General features: G+C 43.4%; 1 protein-coding gene across 6 annotated transcripts in view; it reads left to right on the forward strand.

Annotated features, from left to right (window-relative positions):
- Window positions 1-23046, forward strand: part of ARHGEF4 (Rho guanine nucleotide exchange factor 4) — a 168555-nt gene that overhangs the window by 86467 nt on the left and 59042 nt on the right. For 3 of the 6 annotated variants that reach the window (XR_014933504.1, XR_014933505.1, XM_085513514.1), the window contains exon 1: window positions 2527-2869. The exons of 2 other annotated variants lie outside the window; for them this stretch is intronic. Coding sequence is in view for 2 of the 4 variants with exons in the window: in XM_085513514.1 (XP_085369640.1) it covers window positions 2683-2869 (187 nt within the window). In the remaining 2 variants the exon portion in view is untranslated. Of the gene's footprint in view, window positions 1-2526; window positions 2870-10271; window positions 10415-23046 lie in introns of those variants that run through there. One more of the 6 variants, XM_085513515.1, reaches the window with a different exon arrangement.

Raw genomic sequence — 23046 nt, forward strand, 5'->3', positions numbered from 1 at the left:
TTATAATGGAAAGTTTTTATCAGAAGCAGACTGTTTGTTTATTCAACATCACGTGGCCAACTTTCATCTTATTTTCCCAGCTATAGATGGGCTGTTAAGCTCACACTTGGCAACAGTTAATGTGAAGATGTTTGACAGCCACTGGAGAATCTATTCAAGAGGGAAAATATTAGCTTTAGTAACAAGACTTTGTTATGTCCTATAAATATTTAGCAGTCCTGTAGTTCAGCAGAATAGCAGAGCTATTTATTCCCATTCTCATCAGTTTAGTTCTTGAAGGGACACAGAAAAAAGCGATGTGCAAATCCTCAGTAGTGCATCACTGCAGCTATAGCAAGAAATGTCGGTTGCATTCCGATTAACCCATGGAAATACCATTGAATTTAATGGCTAAGAAGTAGTCTCATTATCTATTGTATTTTCCACCCTACCTGTGAATCATAGTGGGGATATCAAACCTTGTTTAATCCCAGCTCTGTGCAGTCTCTGACAGCATGTGTTTGCTCAGATCTTCACCCAGCATTAAAAGCTGGGCCAAGCCATGGCCGAACTCCTGAACGTTTATCATAGCTGGTTGTGTATGATTGTGTACATCGGGTCAAAGACTCAGTATGTCCATGAAAATATTCTGAGGGGGTGAAGAGTAGAAAAGAAGATCCCAGCAAACCCTGAGTGACTCTGCTGTTCAGAGGTATGGAAACTACAGCAGAATCCACCAGAGACTGAAGCATCCAGCAGGTATCCCAGCTCAGCTGCCCAGGGCTGGGGCTGGCTCCCCAAGCTTGGCTGTGCTGCACAGTGCTGGCCCTAAGCTGTAACTGGAGACAGCTGCTGCTTTGGCAACTTAACAGTACCTCTCATCTATATCAAATGTCACAGAACATCAACGTGCACTGTGAAAAAATGAGGTCTGTGTGAAGGTGGAACACCTCTATGGCAGCAGATTTTAAAATCTAAGATCGTGGTTTCCACTGATTTACAAATTGTGGCCTTGAAGTATTTTCCCTGTCTTCCCATTACACTACAGCACGCCTTTCCAGTGCACGCATGTGGTGTGTGTGCTGCAGCAGCACCTTCAGCTAGGATTACAGCATGCTGCCACTAAATAAATATATTTTGGTATTTGCCAAGAGCATTTAGGCCAGAGCGTGGGAGGGGTAGTGGAAGAACAGATGGAGTGTCCTGAGCAGGGGGCAGAGATGTGCTGGGCCAGTGCAGAGCTGCAGAGCTTCTGAGGATTGCCTAGTTCAGTATAACAGTCAAAAACTGATAAAGGTACTTGGAGTTTTCTTCCTTCACGATTTGTAGCTTCTTATTGCCTCTCTTTTCTTCAGTTCCTTCCCTTTCTTCATGCACTGTGCTCCAAGTCCAGCAGGCAGCTGCATTCAGCTCTGTGGTTTAACTTACCTTCCCCCCTGTTCTTATGGTCAAGCAGTGTTTTTCTCAGCCTGTTCTGTGCAGACAGTTCTATGAGGACCTGAAAGGATCAGATCAATAGAAAGGTGTGGTTCTATCATAGGCATGGGACAACACATTTCCTTTTCTGTACTGGCAGTCATTAGGGGAAGCTATTTTGGCCCAAGCAGCTACATTCAGAAGACCACTGGAGGAATGTTTTGTTAACAGGTTACTGGAGAGATGTTATACTTTTTTTCCTATTGCTGCAGACATGCTTCTTGTAAGAAACAGATAGAATGATAAGGACTCAGAAGTTGTCTCAGTGTGTTTGGATGCTCGCAGTGATGGTGAGCAAAGGACATTTCTTTCTTTAAGTATTTAATGGTACAAATGAAATGACCTAAAGTACTCCCTGCTATTGCGCAGATTGATGGGAGTCTCTTTTGGAGCAGGCTGTGATGGGCACATGAGAACGTGGCTTTCTTCACTTCAGACAGAATTACCCACCCCAGGCATGGAGCAGGTCCTTCTGTATTATTTCAGAGTTCATTTGGTAGGGACGTGCTGCATCGCGTGCTAGGTAATGTGGGCATCAGACCTTTGAACTGAAACAGCATCACTACTCTGTACTTGAGGCTGAGCTCTGACCAAGATCGCACGCTGAAACAGAGCCCATCCCAAGGCTACAGTTCAGGAGTGGGTATTGAATCGTTCAAAGCTCGCAGCTGCAGCCTCCCCAGAACTCAATTTGTGTTTTTCCAGCTTTGATTTCATTGTGAATTCTTTTTCTGAGGACTTATAAAAATAGTTTTTTAATAGCAGCAGCAGCCACAGCCAGCTCTAAACATGATTAGTTTATATGCTAAGTCCTCTCTGAGTTCTCAGGGGAAGCTGACAACACAAGGTCTCTCTCACTTGGGCTTTTTTAAAATGCACGGATTTCTACAATTCCCACTTATTTATTTTTAATCTGACAATTCCACTAAACCCAGAGCAATGATTTCTGTCCCACCCTCACCTTTTTTCACGTCTTGAAATTGGCTTTAATAAAAATCATCTGCTGGAAGCTGCAGTTGAGAGCAGCTGAGCTGCCACAGCCGGAGCCTCCTTAGTGGACCCCTATGATGTCAGGATGCATCGAGAGGAGCGGAGAGGAGGATAGGAATCCAGCTCAGTCCTCAGACAGCGCTACCAGGTACCACTGCCCTGCCAGCAGCTACAGAGTGCTCAGCCCTTTTCCTCCCAGCACGGCAGAGCCCCAGGCTCTCCCTCCTACCTGCCTGCATGAGGACCCAGCAATGCCCCAGTGAGTCCAGCGGGGCACACAGTGGAGAGAACTGCAGCAGCAGTGGAAGCTCTGGGCTCTCTCCAGGTTCAGATTCGGACAGCAGCGGGGTGGTGTGCGGTGGTGGTGGGATGAGAGGTGTCCTGTCCAGGTACTGGAGCTTGGAGAGTCTTCACTCTGCCACAGGTAAGAGCTGCTTCTTTTCTTTTTGTTTTTGATGCTATTGCACTGACCTTGAGAAACCAAATGAAGCCTGCTGGAAAAGGGGATGCCATTGGGAAAAGCAGTCTCTGAGTCATGAGAAATTAATAAAAACACAATAAAGTTGTTTGCTAGCTGACCCCCCTGCAGACTTACAACTGAAACAGCGCAACGCTGAAATACTTCTTAGGTCAGAAGGCAAGACACAGTTTCTTAATGGCTTTGGAAATAGTGTTTAGGCTTCTACCTGATAAAAGCTGTCATTTCTCCTTTAGCAGCATTTCATATTCCAGCTTAAATTTATAGAGCCCAGCCTCAGAGCTGGCACTTCTGTGTGAATGCTAGTAGAGAGTATTGCTGCCTTCAGAACGTGTCCAAGCGAGGTGCTGTGCAGCACAGGAGGGCTGAGGGCATTTGCACTGCTGTGTGCAGAGAGAAGCAAAGGAGGTTCCCTGAGCCAGCTGTTCCAGTTCTGTTTGTATTTTCCTGCCCTTGGTTTAAACCCTTTTTGCACCAGGGGTTTTGGAGGTACGTTCACACAACCCGCAAACGTTCTCTGTTGTCTGCATCCAACATCCTCCTTCTTAGCAGCTGATGTGCATTCCTAGGGTGTGGGTGCTAGAACCCCAAGCATTAGAAGGAAGCTTTCTCATTCCCATACTAGCAGAGGAGCCTGGCAATGATTTTAATGGCCAGCGATCACTGAGCTGTTCAGTTTGTTGCTTGCTTATTGCAGTTCAGAGAGATTTTTAGCAGAGCTGCATTAAATTAAATTAAATACATGGTCTGATAGTGATAGGACAAGGGGGAATGGCTTTAAACTGAAAGAGGGGAGGTTTGGGTTAGATGTTAGGAGGAAATTTTTTGCTCAGAGGGACTGAGGTCCTGGCTCTGCTATCCAGAGCTGTGGGTGCCCCATCTCTGGAGATGCACAGGGCCAGGCTGGATGGGATTCTGGGCAGCCTCATGTAGGAGCTGGCAACCCTGCCCATGGCAGAGGGCTGGAACTGGATGGTCTTTAAGGTCCAACTTAAGCCATTCTGTGATAAATCAGTTTCTCTCTTGGATAAATTCAGCCCAGTGCCTTTGAGGCCACCATTGTGTGCACCATTTCCTTCATAGAAATACTGGATGCTTCCAGCTAGAGGCAAAGCTTGGCAAGGGTTTTAGGTGTAGTTCAGTGTAATCCTCTGTAGCTGCTCATTCTTCTAATTCATGAAAACTCTTATAGCTGCGCCTACTACTGCACATTTTAGGTTGTCTAATACAAATTCCACTTCTGCTTTGGAGTCCTCAGCTGAAGTGCAAGTAACTGCACTGCTGTATGGGGAGAGAATGCAGCAGGGCAGCTGGCCTGACTTCCTAACCCACAGACCAGAGCTTCCAGGTGCTCAAGAAACTCAAAACACCTATGGTGTTGTCCCAGGAAACCAAGGCCAGAAAAAAAAGATCAGCAGGGTGAGAGATCAGACCATTGGCTGTCTGTGTTGGGGAAAGATCTGTGCTGGGAATGCAAATGGATGCAGCTCTGAGTCTCAGCAGCATCTGCTGGCTCGTTTTCTCCTGTACCTGGGAATGTAAATAACTCCCAGCATAGCTCTAACATTGACAAAAACTAGCCCTGGCACTGGAGCCTTTTAAAAGTGCTTGAGAATTGCATACAGGGCAATAGCTTTAGCTTCACTTACCTCTGTCTTAGAGGATTTGCTGCCAGCTGTCCTCCATGGATGCACTTTTGGGCTTAATCAGGTCAGTTGCTATAAATGATGTGCAGTGATAAAAATGATGTGAGGCTGATACCAGCAGCAAACTTTGAGGCTGAACTTCTTTTTCTAAAAGCTCTTTTCTTTCTACAGTCTTCTTATTCCCAAGGATGTGGGGCACAGATTCATGTTGTGGTGCTGCATGTATTTAGCACATCGTGTAGAGATAAGAGGAGATAGAATAGGGAAGGATATGAAAACAGACTGGAGGCGGGGAGAAACCAAATCACGTTTTGTAGTTATGACACTGATATATCAATACAGTAACAAAAGTACTATAGACTCCTTGCTACCTCAAAAATACTACAGCTGGTGAGCATCTTCTTACATATGAAGTGGGTTACCTCTAGATATGAATAATATTTGTGTCAGAATTAGGATTAAACCTTGAGAGCAGTGCATCTCCCAGAAGAACTTAGCAATAGCAAAATAGCAGTAGCCAAAATGCACAGCATTCTCCAAGACATCACATCACCTGAACCAGGGAAGCACAGGAATCTTCAGCCTCAGGTGTGTGGCATCAGGAATTCAGGGAGAAGGTCTGAAGTGTCTGCAGACATCACAGACTGCCCAGTGCTGTGTTTTATAGGGCTGTGAGTTGAGCTGGTCTCTGTTTTCGATTTATTTCTAAGGGGTTCTGTATTTTCAGGCTGGCAGGGGAACTTGCCAGGGTGCTTGGAGGTGATTTCTCCCCTAGTGTGAACACAAACTTGTCTAGAGGGATCTTCATACTGAGTCTGTTTTTCTCTGATGTTTCAGAGGAAGAAACTGAGCAGTTGGAGTGTGGAGGTTGATAGGGAGTAAGGAGGTTTTCAGTGCAGGTGAAACACAACAGTTTGAGTTTCTTGTGCATAATTTAGATTTCAAGAGTGAAAAGACAGAGTTTGTGTGTTTACATATAAATATATTTGAGAATGTAAGTCCTCAGAAATATGAGCTGACATCTCCTACATAGAAGAGATGGGTAGTGGTCTCCAAGGTTCACAATGGGGGAAAATTCAGTTTTCGTTCAGACTTCCTCTGCAGTCAGTAATGGAGGACAGTTTCTTTTGCTTTGAAATGGACCTTCTTGCAATGCACTGACAAGAAAGTAAGCTATATGTGACAAAGAAATGAGAACGATCAGTTGATGCAACTCAAATGCCATTTGGGGAAAAAAAGAGAGCCAAAAAAATAAAGACTGTCTTGTATGAAGTGAGAAAGTCTAGTTTTGTTTTATTTTTTAAATGCCAGTCAATGGCATTTTTGGTCTAAATGTCAATATATGTTACATTACATGGGAGAGTCCGTCTCCCTGCAGCTAAATATAATCATGAAAAGAGGGAATGCTTTGCAGTTCTCCTGAGCTCTCAATTTGATAATGCCAGAGGACTTCATAAAAGTTAATAACCCTTGCATAGGGCCCAAGAGGCTTCCAGGGTTTGATTTAGAGTAGAATGGGTATGGATCGTTTATCACCTGGGATAGTAGCCTTGCTGTTTAAATACCTGCTTTTAAATACTTGTGATCAGTTTCCAAGTGTTTGGCCTATGCAGTGCTCCAGTAAGAAAATGAGTGGGAGCTCAGGTTGCTCAGCAGTCCTGAAAAGTGGCATCCAAATCAAAGGTCAGTTGTGACAGTGCTCCAGCAAGTGATTCAGTGCCACTACAGGCACTCTGACCCTGCTTCCGAGGCAAGACACCGAATCCCAATACACACTTGGTATCCCAGGCTTACACTGCACACATCCCACTCAGTCCTGTTGTACAGCCCTGCTGAAAATTTGATTTCCTTTAGAGTCCTTCCAGAATCAAGCTTGTGAGTATGTCTCTTTGTTTTTCCAGCTCCTTTGTTCCTAGTCCAGTTCCAACCTCATTAATAGTCTGTTTATTTTTTTGCTTGTCCAAGCTGAGAGGAGCATAGAAAGGTGGGGATAAAGGGGAATCACAACTGGTAAGCTGGTGTTGGCTGTAGGTTCTGTGTCTTTGTGCACATGCAGCAGTTGTATGGACTACATTTCAAGGCACCTCTGCTCTGTTTTATCTCCCGAAATGTGGATGTGTTCATCTGCTGCTCTTTGGAATATGGCCTTTAAACCAGAAGAAAATGAAGTATGGGCAGGGAGCATCACCAGTGTGTTCCACCCCACCCAATATATTCCTGCTATCGCCTGCACAAACAATTCCTACTTGATCCATGCTAAGTTTACTCTCTTTTTTTTCTCTCAATGGTGATTCTTTTCTAAGGTAGTGAGGTTCTTTTCTGAGGCAGTGAGGGCATTGAACCACCATCATAGTGCTTGAATTTAGTGCAGTGAATGCAAACTCAGTAAATGCTGAGTATCTTAAATGTGGCCACGTTACACATTCAGTACACTCACAGAAGTACATTTTTCAGTGCAAAATATTTTCCAGCTTCATGCTAGAAAATGCACTTATTCAAATAGTAGTCATGTGGGAAGAAAATCACATTTCTGTTCCTCTGTGTGCAACAGTACTGCCTTATGTAAGTGCTGTTATTTCGTTGTTCTAATTATGCTTTAATATACTGAGTGGTTTCTTTTTTCAGTTGACTTTCCCTTGAGATTTTTTGCTTTGTTTTAAAGGAGAAAGTGCTTATTTTCACTGCGTCGCAGTGAGGTGCAGATTACCACCTGTGCCTACTGGGAGATAGATGTCCCCGTTTTGCTAATGCAGAATGGTAACTCTAACAAACTGTGAAGCTTCCGTGGGTACACATCACCTTGAGCTTCTTATGTTCATTTTCTCATTCCTTTATCTGCTCTCAAAACAACTCCCATGATGAACATTCAGGTGGTGAGTAATATTCCCCTTTCTGAGGAATGCAGCATCCTCTAAGTCCATATTTCCTCAAATATTCATTTACCTTTAAAGCAGCCATTGAGATCAACACTTCCTTCCAGGTTCATCCATGCTTCAGTTGCTCTGGCTTAGCAGTTAAAATGAATGTTATAAGTGAGAATCATTACTTTGCCATGGAGATATACCCTTCAAGTCATCAAACATGTTTGTAAGTCAGGTTATTCCCCAGTAAGGTTTTGTTCTCCAATTCATCAGAGTCACAACAAATACTTTTGAAGGATTAGATAGAAGTAGCCCTCTTCAGAAGGTCACTGCTCACCTGTGAAGGTTTCTGCTCTAATTAAAATCCTGCCTTCTCTCAAAATCCTTTGTAGTCTGAGGTTTGTTTAAGCCAGCCAACTAGTTCAGTAGTTTGCCTAAAAACATTAGGGATGAGTTGGGTGTGCCTAGGGTGCACGGGGTGCTGTTCTGAGCAAACCCAAAGCTGTCCTTGTAAGCATGAATGCTGAATGCCTTATGTGCCTGACCACAGACCCCAGGTAAGGTTGGTATGTATGCACATGAAAGCAAGACATTAGCTGATGTGGCCGTGGCTTTCTCCCAGTGAGCTGCCTTTGATCATGTTGTGTGCACACACAGGTGTTGTCAGCTGTCAGTGCAAATATACCATGGGGTAAATTTCTCTATACAGGTAGAGAGCTGTATTGTTTTCCTCAATTCCCTCTAATCAAGGAGCAGGAGATTCCCAGGACTGAAATGTTGGCCTGAAAGAGCACAAGTAGCACTGTTTACATGGGAGTACAGATGGTCTGTAATCCCTGTGCTGGGGTCATGTAGTGCTCCTGAACTCATGCTGTATCCCAAGGAGTCAGTTTCCATGTGTGTGGGAGCTCCAGGGCATCAGCCCTGTATGGAATCAGACTACTATTAATGTGTTTGGTACGACCCTCTTGTATTGGAAGGTAAGTTTATGTGCAAGTGTTTCTTAAATAAGCTGAAGTCTTTGTTTCAGGTGAACTAGAAAGATGCAGATATCATCACAGTAATGCTTTATGGTGAGAATAAATGAAAATAATGCTGCCTGTGTTTTCCTAACGGCTGGTAGAGGTGCATTTCTAGGTGGGAGTGAAATAGCAGGAGCCGCCCATTTGGCTAATAGAAATAGTTTCTGTGAGATAGTTTTGCATTAGCCTCTCTCTTATTGAAGTGCCTCCTTTTAGAGGTAGGCAAAAGATGATGTGGTAGGAGGCCGGGTGTAAACACCAAGTGATCGGTTTAAATGGGTAGAATTAAGCTGTTTATGCTCTTCCCCTGCCAATGAAATCTTTCCATGCCAGGTATTAAAAGCGCTCAGCTAAGTATGAACCAAGGTCACTACTCAGACGCACACACAGAAAGACATGCTTGGCATTTAGAAACTGCAGTTCATAGACTGCTTCAGGAAAGCAAAGGAAGAATGCATGCAGTGAGCGTGCACTCACTGGACTGAAGGAAGCTTTGGCAATAAACCTCTTAAGAGAGTTTATTATGAACAGACAATGTTAGGAATATTCCTAAAATGGTGGATTTGAAATGTGTTAATCATAACAGCCTTAAAAGCATGAATCAATTAAAAATATGCAGAAACCATCTGTATTGAAGCTTGCTGGATGGATCTGCTCTATTTAGAGAGAGCAAAATAAGTTTTTGGGGGCTTATATCTAATTCCAGTTCTGCCATGATGGTTTAATGTTGGTAGATTCCATAAGAATTTGGGGAGTTGGTAAGGCTTTTTTTATGCATCTATGGCCAAAGTTTTTGGTATGATGCTTACCTGTGTTCTTCATGCAGCCTTTCCTGGCTTGCAGGAAAGCATGCACACAGGACAGCTGGGACTTCCACTTGGCCCCCAAGTTCTGCTTGTCCATCTGTCAGCTATTGTTATGCTTCACATTTCTGTTAGGGCATTCACTGATGTGCAGTAGCACCAGTGCTTTAACCTTGTGACTGGGTGTGACCCAGTTCCTCTTCCATAGCAAGCAAAGAAGGGTCAGTTCATCGGCTTCTCAGTGCATCTTGGCTAGGAGCAAGCTGTGTGCAGATGAGGGCAGAAGTAGTTTCTCCTGGTTAATTTCCAGCCTTTACATATTGCAGAGGCTTTTCACAGTGTGGTTCACTGTGTTGGGAGGAGTATTGATCCTTTTCCCTGACCAGGCAGCGGGGGGAAGATGGAAACTTCTCCCACCTCCTTCCTGTTGTAATTGGTGAGGTTAGCCAGTTAGCTGATCTGATGGCTACTAACTTTAATCATGCTCTTGCTCTTGGAGAACTGAAGCATCCTCTGCTTCAGCTGCTCCTGGAAACTTTGCCTCCCACACTAAGTTCCAGTTTTGCTCGTGGGCTTTTAAAGCAGGTCTTTTCCCACCTTGAATCTCTGACTGGTTTAGGGCATCTCTGGAGTCCACCTGGGCCAGGTGCCCTGCTCCAAGCAGGATCACATACAGTGGTGCTGCTCAGGGATCAGCCAGCTGTTCTTTGAATGTCTCTAGGAGGGGGGACTCCACAGTTTCTCTGGGCAACTCATATCAGGCTGATACCACCATTACTTTAAAGCTTTATGTCTAAATAGAACTTACTGCATTTCAGAAAGTTGTTGCCACCACGAAGCAGCCCGGTTTTGTCTTCTTTGCCCTCACTCCAGGCAGATATACAAATTAAGATCTGCCTGAGCCTTCTGTGTTCCAAGCTGAGCAATCGTAGTTCACTCAGCCTCTCCTTGTATGTCAAATGCCATAATAATCTCTGTGCCCATTTGCTGGATCCACTCCAGTACATTCCTATTCTCCTTGCAGTCTCATTGGCATTGGTTGTCAGCTGACTCCTGGCTGAGTTTAATATGCTCTTTTTCTGTGTCCTGGCCACCTTAATGATCATTTTTTTCCTTGTGGGTAACAGAGCAACTGGTACCACATCTGAGGCTCTATCTGGTAAGTGATTTCTTTGGCAGAGAGGGTAGGTAGGTTTGCTTGTTTTTTATGTGTCTTCTTATTGCACAGTTCTGCACTTGCTAAGCATGCCGACGGAAAGTGAGAGCTATCAGCTGGACACTGCTGCTTCTGCTTTTCTGAGGTAATGCAGGGTACTCGTTGTATCACAGCATGGTGTGCCTGCTAAAAGGATCTGTCTGCACAGTTTATGCAGAGGTGAGGACTTGTGTGAAGTATCTCCAGAAAGCACCAACACAGTGTGCTCTTCCATCCAGCCTTGTATGTGCTTTCTGTGCTATATACACTGAGACTCATTCAGACTCTCTATTTATAGCACTCAAGAAGTAACAAGTTATGGCACAGATGGGACCTACCACATTGGACACAACAGCATATTGTTTCACTGCTGTAGTGCTCTAATTATTAATCCCAGAAACCTATGTTAGAGGCTAGTGTGCTTGTTAGAATGGGCATTTATGAGTAAATGCCACGAGTAGCCCAGTTTAAAAGCAGCATCCCCCGGCTGTGAATGTCATCCCTTGTTGCCCAGCCCGTGGCGAGTACACAGGCGACCTAGCAATGGCTCTGACACAATTAAAAGCACTGCTAAAGGAACAGTTAAATAGGACTCTCACCTGTAAGCACTGTTTGCTCCTTGTCTACGGATCCTAGGAGGCTCTAATGAGAGATCTGGGAAGTTGATAAGAATGCTGGAGGAAAACAGGGTTGGTAATTGGTGGTTTTGAGTGCTCCAGCCATGGCAAGTGGGCATGTTAGCTTCATTCTCTTTTCCTCTCCTAGGATGCCTACAAGTAAGGGCCAGGCTTATGTGGGTTGCTAAGCAGTCTGTAAGATAATCAAAAGGAAAACAGAGCTGGGCCATAGACCAAAACATTGCTATGAGTGCCCTACTAGGGCTGGAGCTGGAGCTCTAACTCTGTTGCAGGTTGGAATTTCCTGGCTCTGCATGCAGCTCTGAACCAGGAGCTCAGAACCACATGACTGGGAGCGTCCTAGTGGGCTGTCAAACACTATCTGTGTGTACCTAGTCATGGTGAGCCTTGCTCCGCTGTGAGGAAGAGGAGGAATGCTCTGGCAAGCCCTTCTCTTGGGTCTGAAGAAGTCAGAAGCTTCTGCCGGTTTTCTACCTTCAAAGCAGAGAGATCTTTTAAAATGAGAATGGGAACCTTTCATCAGCAGTTTATGCTCCTTTGACTGTGTATCAGAGAAGCAAGGTTAAGTTCAGCAGTGTTTCCTTCCCTTCTGCAGCAGAACAGAGTGTGAGTGATGGGTGGCAGAAATGTGGTGATGGACAACAGCCACAGAGCATCGGTATCTCATAGGGCCATCACTGATTCTTCTTTGGCTGTGGTCACAAGGAAGGAATTGAGTTTAGATACAGTGCAGCAGAACACCCTCTAGTCATGTCTCTTCCTTCTCTGTTTGTTGGAGGCAAATGTCTATATTTGGCACGTCCTAGACTGTTGTCATGGAAATGGTTGTATTGACACATCCATAGCAGAGCAGATCTGCTCAGTACAGAGGGATGATGGCTGAGAAAGGAAGAGGCCTGCTCTAAACATCTTAGTGTTTGTGATGTCTGTTCTTCAGCTTCTTAGCTCCAGTTGTAAGGTAGGCTGCTAGATTCGGTTTGAACCAATACTGAAAGAATTCTGTAGAGCATTACTGGATGTTATACTTGATAAGACCCCAGTTACAATAGCTACACTTCCTCCTAACTGGTGTAAACACCACTGCAGCACAGCAAGATCTCTACTTAGTCCTTTTACTTCGTGTTTTAGTTTTGATGAGATATTGAATGCTCTCACAACGAGAAAATGCTCCTAGCGTTCTGGAATGGAGTCCCTTCTATCTAATTCTCTGTGGCCCCCATTTAAATATTGTAACTGGAAACTTCAGGGAATGTCAGATGTTACTCCTTTAGCAAATGGAGAAGAGTCACATCTGAGGCATAAATGAAGCTAAACTTAAGACAAAGGACTTTTGGTGGTCAGATTTCACGCCTTATGCACTTCCTGCAGCTGCCAGGTCACCCTGTACTCCCTCCAAGACAGAAGGTCAGTAGTGAAAAGGGGTAGGGATAGAAGAGTGATCATTGAATGGATTTGCCTCGTATCAGAGTATTTTCACAACTCGTTGCTACTGGGAGCTTCATGCCAAGGAGAATCAGGAGATAGGAAACTTCAGAAGCAGCAGGAGAAGCTGCATCCTGTGTTTCAGGACTGAGCTCTGCAGGAGTCTGTTCTTCAGTGCCTGGATCTGTGGGGGGAGTTCCGCTGCATTATTATTATTTTCTGTTAAGCACACAAGTAGGGGCTGGTACGCGCTTAGTAAAAGCCATGATGTTTCTCATGTAGTCAGTTGTGTATCTGTCGTAACCCAGATACTCCCCAGGTATGCCAGAGTGTCCACAAATCATCCCATCCATGCTGTAGATAAGAATGCCCTTTTCTGGTTCCATGTCAAAAATCTTCATTTTTCATTTATCATGATTTGATAGATGCAGCTAAAGGTAATTCCTAGCCCTGTATGACAGCTGTGGCATGGGCACCCATAAGAAGGTATACCCTAACCCTGCCATGCTCCCAACCACTCCCAAGTGCTTTAATGGCCTCCATCCTTTCCGGTTGCAGGAATGTTTGTTAACTGAGTTCTCAGGAAGTGGAACTCCTGGTCTGTTGTGAACTATCTGTAGTAATTAGATGGGTAAAAGGTATTTTGCTTAAATTCCTCTAAACTTAAGTGTTCAAAGACTGTGCTGCATTCATTTCTGAATGGAAATTACATATTTGATGTAAAAAAAGAAGAAAGAGAAAAAAGAGCTTTGGTGTTTTGCTGAAGGTCTCAATGCAAACAGACTCTTTCCCAGTGATTTCATTGCTCCTGTTTGCATGAAGAGAACTAGACTGGATTTTATGTTTTTGCAGAAATTTGCAAGGTTAAGGGAAATCCTTCAGTTTTGTAGTTACTTCTATCCACGATAGCTGATCTGCCTTAAGAGGTTTCTCCTTCCTTTGTGTTTCTGTCAGCCTACTGTGAGCTGGACACTCTGTAAACATGGGTAGATTAAGGTTATGGAACCCATTATATTGCTTGTATTCAAACAAGGGATAGATATCAACAGCAACCTGGAACTTGTTTATCTTTGATAAAACCAAGTACTGAAAAATATTCTGTAAAGCTGACCCTTGACTGTCATGGCAAATGAAATGAAAGATGGTCAGTGCTTTGGCTTTATAATCCAAGGATAAAGTGCAGATTAATTTCTCCTTCATTTTTCTAGTAAGATAGGTTTTCTTGATCAGCAGCAGCATATCTGTATTGCTGCCCTAGGCACAGCTGGCGAGAGCTTTGGATTGCTTTTGTCTGCAGGATATGGTTATAGCTGAAAAACAGAATGAACAAAACAGGAAAGGAAATCTAATTGGAAGGAGTCCCCAGGCAGTTTTTTCATGTTAGAAACGGGGGAAGACATTGAGATGAAATATTTTCCCTTAAAAAGCAACTTCCTTGTATCTTTTCCAGTTTCTTGGAGCAAAGGGTCTTCTAACCTATGAAGCAGATCAAATTAAAAAAACCCCGTCCCTTAGGAAAGCATGGCCACTTGGCTGCTTTCACTTCATTTATCTGGGGATCTGTTTCTTTTCTATCTTATAGTGGCAATGTAGAACCTATATATATGTATATATTTATGTGACTACCTTTGAGGCAAATGCCGAATGAATATTAAATGTGCCGTTTCCATAGCCTGGTGGAAAAGCTGGAAGAAACCTCTGGAACTTCTGCATCCTGATGAGCTGTATGTTGACCTTGTTGGTAAATGGAAACATTTTGCAAACTAACCATTTTAAACATGTAGAAAAGGTGTGGAACTGCTATCCTTTACTGTCTTCTTTCAGCAGAAGCAGATAGAAATCTCTCCTGATGCTGCAGTGAAAATACTGGTGGGGTGAAGAAGCAGAAAGTATCAAATGCAAAAAATGCTCTCATTTGTGCTACAGGATGCCAAGTTGGCTAATGGAGAAAGTCCAGCTCTGTTACTTCGCAGCGTGAAGCATTTGATGCACAAGCAAGTTAGCCTGGCCAAAACTTGTTCAGTTACGCATTGCAGTCCTCTCCAGTTTCAAACAGTCAGTGCTTTCTCCTTCTGTTCCCTGGTGGATCCAGTCTGTGTGTAGTGGTGGCTGGAGGTGTGGTAGACATTGCCTTTGAGGAGCTCAGAAGCACTTTAATCAGCCAGATTTTAAGGGCTGGGAGGCCTTTTCAGGAGGCGCAGAGTTAAACTTTATGATCAGATACACATAGGTGACTTGTTATGAGTGAACCTGCAGAGTGTTTTACTGGCTTGTTCTGTTTGCCCCCAAATGGGTGCTGTGATGCTGTCATCTTCAGTTCTTCTCAGACATGTTGATTTCCAATCCCTGTCATCCCAATGTGGCCAACTTCTCTCCCCGCTCTTTCCCTCCCAGACTTCCTCCATTATCACTGCTAAACGTCAGTCTCACTTCTATACAACCTATCACTTGGGTTTGATTAGGTAAAAGTAAATGTGAAGAGACCCTTCAATTTTACTTGGGCTTCACAAAAGCTCTGTTCCCTGCAGCCTTGGAGACTTATCCCTACGGCACCTTGGAGGCACCTTCATCTCATGGCTGCTTGTCTTGCAATAAAGCTGTAGCTTTGTTGCAGGAGTTGAAATCATCTCACATTGTGCTGCTGTAAGCATTGCTAGCCTGTACCCTCAGCTGTTAGATGTGCACAGCTTCTTTCAGTTTCAAGTCCAGATAAACTATAAAGAGGGCACAACTGAGATTTCACTGGCTGGAAAGCACCAGAGCTTTGTAAGTTCAGGAGTGCTGAGTGCTCAGAGTGGATCCTGTGTTTTGCAGTGCTCAAGGTAGCCTGTAAGCATATTGCTAGCTGACTTCAGGTGGCTTTTATTTTTCCAAAAGTGAATCTTGGAAGTCTGCCTGGAATTACAATTACGCTTTTCAATAGGTCTTATTTTGCTTCTATTGTTATGAACTGAAGTCAGCTTCTGCAGGAAAGAACAGTAGATGTGCTGATGCATGTGAGAAGATGGTATCTTATGGAAAGACAAAGTTTCCAAAACAATTGCATGGTGTAAGGTGACATGGAAAACTAAGAGCTAACTTGCCTGAGAAGTTTGCTCTGACTCACTAAATCTTGCTCCATTTAAATCTTAAAATCAAAATCCAAAATAGTCATCTTTTCCCATTAGGGATCTCATTCCCATTCTGAGATCCATGTGCTCTGGAAAGTAATTCTGCAATCAATGGATTAAATTAGATTGCCTTCTTCAACAGCTGAACGCACTTGTAGATACGTAGCAAATGTAATATAGCAGTGAAAAAGCATCTAGCACTGTGTGTCAGAGAAATGAATTAGCTGCACTGAGCACATGGAAGTGGAGACTTTCTGTAATATCAACAGAAAACATCAGTGGTTTACAGTGGGCAGCTTCTCACCATTATTATGATGGCAATAGGCATGAATTAAAAGATTACTGGTAGGTGAAGCTCTTAACTGAGACATAAAGAAGAAAAGTTTCAAGTAGAGCACTTCGTACTAGAGAGAAATGTACACTACTAATTAGACTGTGCCTTAAGCATAGTTCTGGTCTGCACACACTGCAGATTTTTGTAATAAATAGACACGATGGCCAGTCAGGTTATTTGCAGTTAATGCTAATTTATGATTTAGAACAATCATATCTCTGCTTTGTGTCAGTTGTTGCTTGGGAGACTGGATTAGGTAAGAACAACACATGGAAATCATGAGATTTGTGCCGTACAGCACAGGTTTTATGAGTAAGGTCCACTGATAGAGAGGTATTCCAGCCTTTCTGGTGCATATATCTTGTGCCTCTGGTTTGGAGTTGATAAGCTCGCTGTCAGGCTGGCATAGCTGGCTGCAGCCCTTCCTGCAGACTGCAGTCAGAAGCATTTAACCTCTGACATTGCTCATGCGGAAAGGAATTCAAGGAGTGGTCAGCATCCATCTCAGATAGATTTTCACACTTGATGTGGGAATAAATACAGGAGCCAGCATACAGCGCTCTAAGTTAATGAGGAATAGTGTATATTATTTCTATTGATGCTTTTTTTATCTATCTCAGATGAAGGTTGCTACTCATTTCTAAAATGAAGCACCTTTCACCGGATGGGACTATTGGTGTGATGGCAGAGTAGACTGATCTCAGGAACTCAGTCCTACCCTCATGTTTCTGTGCTAGACTCTCTCTAGCAGCAGCAGACTGTGAGGTAGTGAAAAATACTGATTTTTGTGCTGGGATTTTACTTTGTCTGCATAGTGAAAGCTTTTAACCTCAGGTTTAATGTCATTTCCCCAGTGTTTCCAATCTGCCTTTATAAATCAAGGAAGTAGGTTGTTATATGTGAGTGCTTGCCAGAGGGAGAATATCTTCCAGCCCTCAGAGCCAAGAGCCAGTGAATGGATGTCTCACATGTGCTTCAAATGGATCACAAAGACCACCACTCACCACGGAAGATCCTCTGGTCTTTACAGGCAGCTGGCTCTTCGTGAAGGCCTTCCTTCTGTGTTCTCACTGGGGTTTTGTGCTACTGGTTACTCTACATGCTGAGGCAGAGGTCTTGGGTGCTAAAACTGAAAGCCTGGAGGCACTGGAATGTATTTTCTTTGCATTGACTTTAGGAAGTTCTGTGGTGTCAGGACAGCTACAACCAAAAGAATCCCTTTTCTCTGAGATGCTGGTGGGTCTGGGTTGGATTTAGTCCTTGCAGAAAGAAGGGTCTGCCACTCTGCCACTGTTTTGTGACTTGGGTTGGTGGGACATGCTAACCTGTCTCTGGTTGTGTAGCCTTCCCTGTAGCACCATGAACAGAAGTAGGACTGTAAGTGCTTAGCAAAGAGTATTTGGAGAAAAATGTGTTTCTTCTTTGACTAAGAATACAAGTGATGCTTTGCTATCTGAATGATACCGTAGATGGATATGTTTTCTAAGAGACAAAGGATCACCTGTCTGCAGTCACACTTTCTATTTGATCCAATGAACCTCTGAGGCTTAGCTGTGGTATGAGAGAGGGGGAGCTGGAAAGACCCCGCGCCTTGTCATTCCCAAATAGGCACCAGGACCTCTGCAGCATTTTGGTGTTGGAGACTTTGTTGTTGTTACTGATGGGGCTTTTTGAACTCTGGAATGATTCTGTGCAGTTTCTCTTACAGAGCAGTAGAGTTTTTAATTATATCCTTATTACCTGAGGAACTGAGTTGAGAGCATCTCTGAAATCTTGGCTTGACACCAAAATGGGATACATGATAGGGCTGTCATCCACAGCAGAGACAGAAGAACCAAAATTGTTAGCCTCTGGAGCCAGTGTGACAGCACATTATTGTTTTTTGTTTTATTACTGTTGTCTTTAGAAACTAAGAGGTACTTGCTCAAGTTTATCCATTTTCTGAGACTAATTTATGTTCTGAGCTCACCCATGATGTTTTCCTTAGTGCTCTGGAATTTGGTTGTACTAACAGTATGAAGGAAAAATCCAGGAGGTTGATCTGGAGACGGCCGTAATTTATGGAAGGAGGAAACACAGTGAGAAATATCATCATTCTGGCTTTTGGTCACCAAAGGAAACTATGAGATTCTTTTTACCCATATATTATAGCAGACAGAACTCCAGACTTTGGCTGCAACTGCTGCACAAAACAGAGTTAATCGCTTTGGAACCTGGGAAGCTAATTTACTGTTTGGCTCTGAAAAATGAGAAGCCTGGGAATCTTTATGCAGAGCATATCTGGGAGGAAATAACTGTAATGAAGTGAAAAATAATGAGGAAGCCCTAAATGAATGCTGAGGATCAAATACATTGTTGTAAGACTTCAGGAGGTGTGCTGTCAATCCAAGACTCTTACTCTGAACAAATGTTCATTACTGCATACAAAAGCTACATAGGCCAAGGTGGCAAATACCATTTCAGTTTCCTGCACTGTTTGAAAGAAACTTTGCTATAAAAGCACAACTTTTTTTATGTTGTTATTGTATTGTGACCTGCGAAGAGCAAGGGAACAAGAACATGAGAATCTGAAGACCCAGTTTGTACATTACAGAAGGAGTTGCTTTAAATTTAGAAACTGGACAAGCTGTGTAAACTTCTCCTGCATTCTTGGTTATTTGGTAGGACTGCTTGGATTGCACAAAATGTGTTCGGAACTCTGTCCTGCTTCTCAATGTTCTTGGCCCTGACTGGATTCACTGGCAGCTGTAAAACGTGCAGTTCTGTCCCAGTTATGCTGAACACACCATAAGAATGAGGTGAAGGTTGAGTTCAAAAATCCAATGTATTTCCAAAAAAGATAAGATTCTTCTGTTTGTATTTTACATTACAGTGTCTGCCTCCATGCTTCAGACACCTTCTGGTGGTTTCAGGATGGATGACAATATCTCTGCCTTGTGTCAGTCATCAGCTAGCTGCCGCTGTCAGGAATAACAAACACCTGGGAAGAAAAGGAAGTATTATAGCTGATCTTAGGTTAATACACTAAGACAAAGTGATTGCATTTATGCAGTTGAAGAGCATAACTGTAAAACATCTGGTAGGTCAGATCCTTTGACATTACCGGTGACCAAAATTAGCAGAAACTTGACCTAAATTAAGATTGTAGGAATTCAGTGCTTGTAAATGGTTTTAAGGAAAGATTTTGAAGCCTGATGAGGGAAGTCAACATTTTACATGGGTAGATAATGATAGGATATGGGGGGATGGCTTTAAACTAAATGAAAGGAGATTTAGATGAGGCATTAAGGGGAAGATCTTTACTGAGAGAGTGGTGAGGTCCTGGCACAGGCTGCCCAGAGAGGCTGCAGATGTCCCATCCCTGGAGGTAATTAAAGCCAGGCTGGATGGGGCCCTGGGGAAGCAGATCTAATGCTTGATCTGCCTACTAGCAGCCCCTGCCTGTGGGGTCCCTCCCAACCCAAGCTATTCTATGATTAAAAAGGGCAGTACCAAAATTTGAGGTGTCAGTGAAGACTTGGAACATGATCATTGCTTGAAAAAGAAAACAGTAGTTTTGCCCATGTCTAATAGGCATGAATCAGCAAAGTATCACCTTCTTATGGCTGTGTTACAGCTGCCAAGCTAACAGGAAAGGAAAATGTCATCTTTTAATTAAAATAAGTAGGTTTTATCAAATGTGCTCACTATACCTTTCAGTAAGGATTCCTACTTTAAGATCAGCTTTCCACTGTTAAGCAGCATTTTTTATGTTAAGGCTTTTGAATGATCCAGCTCTAAAGATTCAGCTTTTCCACACAGGAAAAAGCAGAGTGTTGTGTTTTTATTGTGTTCAAAATACACGGATGTGGTATGGGTTCTTATTTTGTTCTCTAACTGTACTGCAGATTCACAGAGTTGTGTCTGGCACCATGTATGAAAGAGCCCGGTTAAGCTGGCTTTTCAGGTTGTATGGGAACTGTTGAGTCCCGGCCTGACCCACTGATTGAGCGCCTGAGGAAAGGACCCAGTCAGCCCTGGGAGCAAAGGTGAAGGCAATGCAGCTATGAGACTGGAAGGGGTGGAGCCTGGCTACACCTCTTAGACCTCATTGAAGGGCTGACTGCCACTGGGGAAGGATTTCTGGTTGGAGATTCCTCAGTTATGGAATTTTCCGTGCAAACCTAGATGTTTGGAGATGGGTGAGCACCTTTCCTTTATAACACTATTCCATTTCCACTGTTCCCCCTTCTGTTATACTCCTGTACTGCCCTGCTACTGCTGCATTGACCTTTCTGATTGTAACACAGGTAGGTGAGAACTTTATTTAGCTGTGCTATGTAAAATATGCTTGTTTTCTCAGCCCTGTCCCCAGGAACAAATGTCCACACAGAATCAACAAAGTTGGAAATGACCTCCAAGATCATCCAGTCCAACTGTTCACCTGCCACCAGTATTTAACCACGTGTCCCTCAGTACAACATCTAAAGGTTGCTTGAAAACCTCCAGGGGTGGTAACACAGCCACCTCCCTGGGCAACCTTGTCCTATCGCTACTAACACAGGAGAAGAGGCTGACTCCCATGTCACCACAGCCTCCTTTCAGGGAGTTGTAGAGAGCAATGGAGTCTTCCCTGAGCCTCCTCCTCTCCAGACTAAACAATCACAATAAATGGAAACAGGCATTTCTTGTCACACTCTGAAGAAGGCATAAATTCATCACATCATCCCAGTAGGTTCATTTCTAAATAGGACTGAGGATCTGTGAGCTCCTGCACACAGCTCAGGTGGCCTCCGCTCCACCTGCTCTGTAAACAGATGATGAACACATAAGGGGTCTGGCACTATACTCATTTTTCTCAAGTGCTTACTTCCAATCAGAGCTGAAGGTGCTGCCTGGGGACATGCCCTTGCTAACCTTGAAATGATCACAACAAGAAAATGAATGAATTCCTTTTACTTCTAAGCATTCTTCATACTTTCCCCTGTCCACAGCTAGACAGAAGATTGTTGGCTCTTCTTCCCGTCTCATCATTTTTCTCTTTCATCTGGATTCACTGGCTCTTATTTTTAGATATTTAAGTTTTGATTTCTGAAAGGGAAGAAAAGGAGTTTCTGATGAAAGAGGCAGGCATGACCATCCTTTCACAAAAGAAGAGAAAGAAAAAGCTAAGTATTTCATAGCATGAATGTTTGCTGAAGGAGAACAGGCTATTCAGTGACACAGACTATTCGTGGCTTTATTGTGAAGCAGAATGAAATTCCCATTGGTCAGAGGTCAGACCCAGAGGAGCTGCTTTTAGGCAATAGCAGCAGCCCTGCTAGGAAAGTATTTTTTCAAAGATTTTTCTACATGAATAAATTCAGTTTGCACAATGGAGTGAGGAATACCTCTTTATTTAGCTGACCTCTTTTTGGCTTCTCAGCTTCTTTCACTGTCTAATAGCCAGAGACAAGTGCTATCTGAAATTCCTGCAGTTCTTTATCCCTTTCATTCTCTGGCCACCTAGCAAATACTTGCTATTTCTGGATTAGTGCTGGGAAAAAGTCATCTGGGGAACTTTAGGATAAGAGAGTACATGTCAAACAGATGCCAGGTTGACTAGAGCTGGAAGATGAGGTATACATGTCTGACAATACCAAAGGGCTTTGGTATGCAGTGATATGTAGAGGGCAGAAGGAATGGATAACCAGGATATTTGCTAATTTATGGCTGTTTTACAATTCTGGGACAGAATTGGGAGCCATGAAATCTCCCATAGATCTGTATGCACCACAGCTGCAGAATTCCTTTTTCGGGATGCTCTTCTTTTCTTTTCTTTTCTTTTCTTTTCTTTTCTTTTCTTTTCTTTTCTTTTCTTTTCTTTTCTTTTCTTTTCTCTCCTCTCCTCTCCTCTCCTCTCCTCTCCTCTCCTCTCCTCTCCTCTCCTCTCCTCTCCTCTCCTCTCCTCTCCTCTCCTCTCCTCTCCTCTCCTCTCCTCTCCTCTCCTCTCCTCTCCTCTCCTCTCCTCTCCTCTCCTCTCCTCTCCTCTCCTCTCCTCTCCTCTCCTCTCCTCTCCTCTCCTCTCCTCTCCTTTTTATTTCTTTTCCTTTCATATCCATTGCTGTGCTAGAATTGGTGTCTTGAACAAAAGAACCAGACCTGGTGATCTGGATTCTGATTCCTGCACCAGCCTCCTGCCCTGCCTTTGGATCTCTTTAAATAAAAGAGAAAGATGTTAGAGTCATGTTGGGATCCCTTACCTGCAGCCTTTTCCCCCACCCTTTAAATCTGGAGAACTGAAAAACAGGGAGGAATAAAGATACAGTGTTTAGAGCCATATCTTGTTTTATAAGCATTGTGTAAATGCTGTATTAGGCTGCCTTGTACCATCTGAACAACTGTTTGCTTCCCCAAGGAACAGTAGCTAACTGATCGTGTTTGAGCCCAATTGCCAAGACCAATTCATTAACACATTTAAGATGCACTGATGAAAATTGCCTTATCTGACCTGTTCTTGCTTAGTAAGCTTGTTATTTAGCAGTGCCATTAAGTCTGAGGAGCAGCCTTTTACTGTAGTGTTCTCTGTGAGATTATAACTTCTGAGTCATTCATTATTATTACTTAATATATGCTTTGCGCTCCTTTCTTGTACTACTGCAACCCACATCCAATGTTCATCTGCAGGCAGAACACTCTTCATCCTGTTTGAGGTAACAGGTGGTAGTTCTAGAGAGTTTCCTGAGAGAACTAGCAATGCATGTCTAAACCCGGACAGCTTCTGTGCCTTCTGCTCCAAGATGGTCAGCAAATACCATGCAGATTTGTCTTGCTGCTTAGAATGCTTTTCTTTAGAATTAACAAAAGGTGACTGCAATGTATGAAATTTTGTCTCATAAAGACTTATGTCAAGGTTGTTGGGGTATTTTTATTACTCTTTGAAAACTGCTTGTGGAACGCGGGTCATAGTGTTGAAGTGAAAAGTGGGTCAAAGTTCTTACTGAAACATGGAGGGTCTCCTGATACTTAATGTATGTGGAGCTGATACATCCTGCACATGTTTAGTATACATGCCATCATGGGATCTGCATCTCATCCACAGAAAGCATGAGTAGGTCTAAGCTTATAATTGGA

The sequence above is a fragment of the Coturnix japonica genome, chromosome 12, assembly GCF_054131305.1.
Source record: "Coturnix japonica strain WE chromosome 12, WE-NBRP24, whole genome shotgun sequence".
In the NCBI taxonomy this organism is placed as follows: Eukaryota; Metazoa; Chordata; class Aves; order Galliformes; family Phasianidae; genus Coturnix; species Coturnix japonica.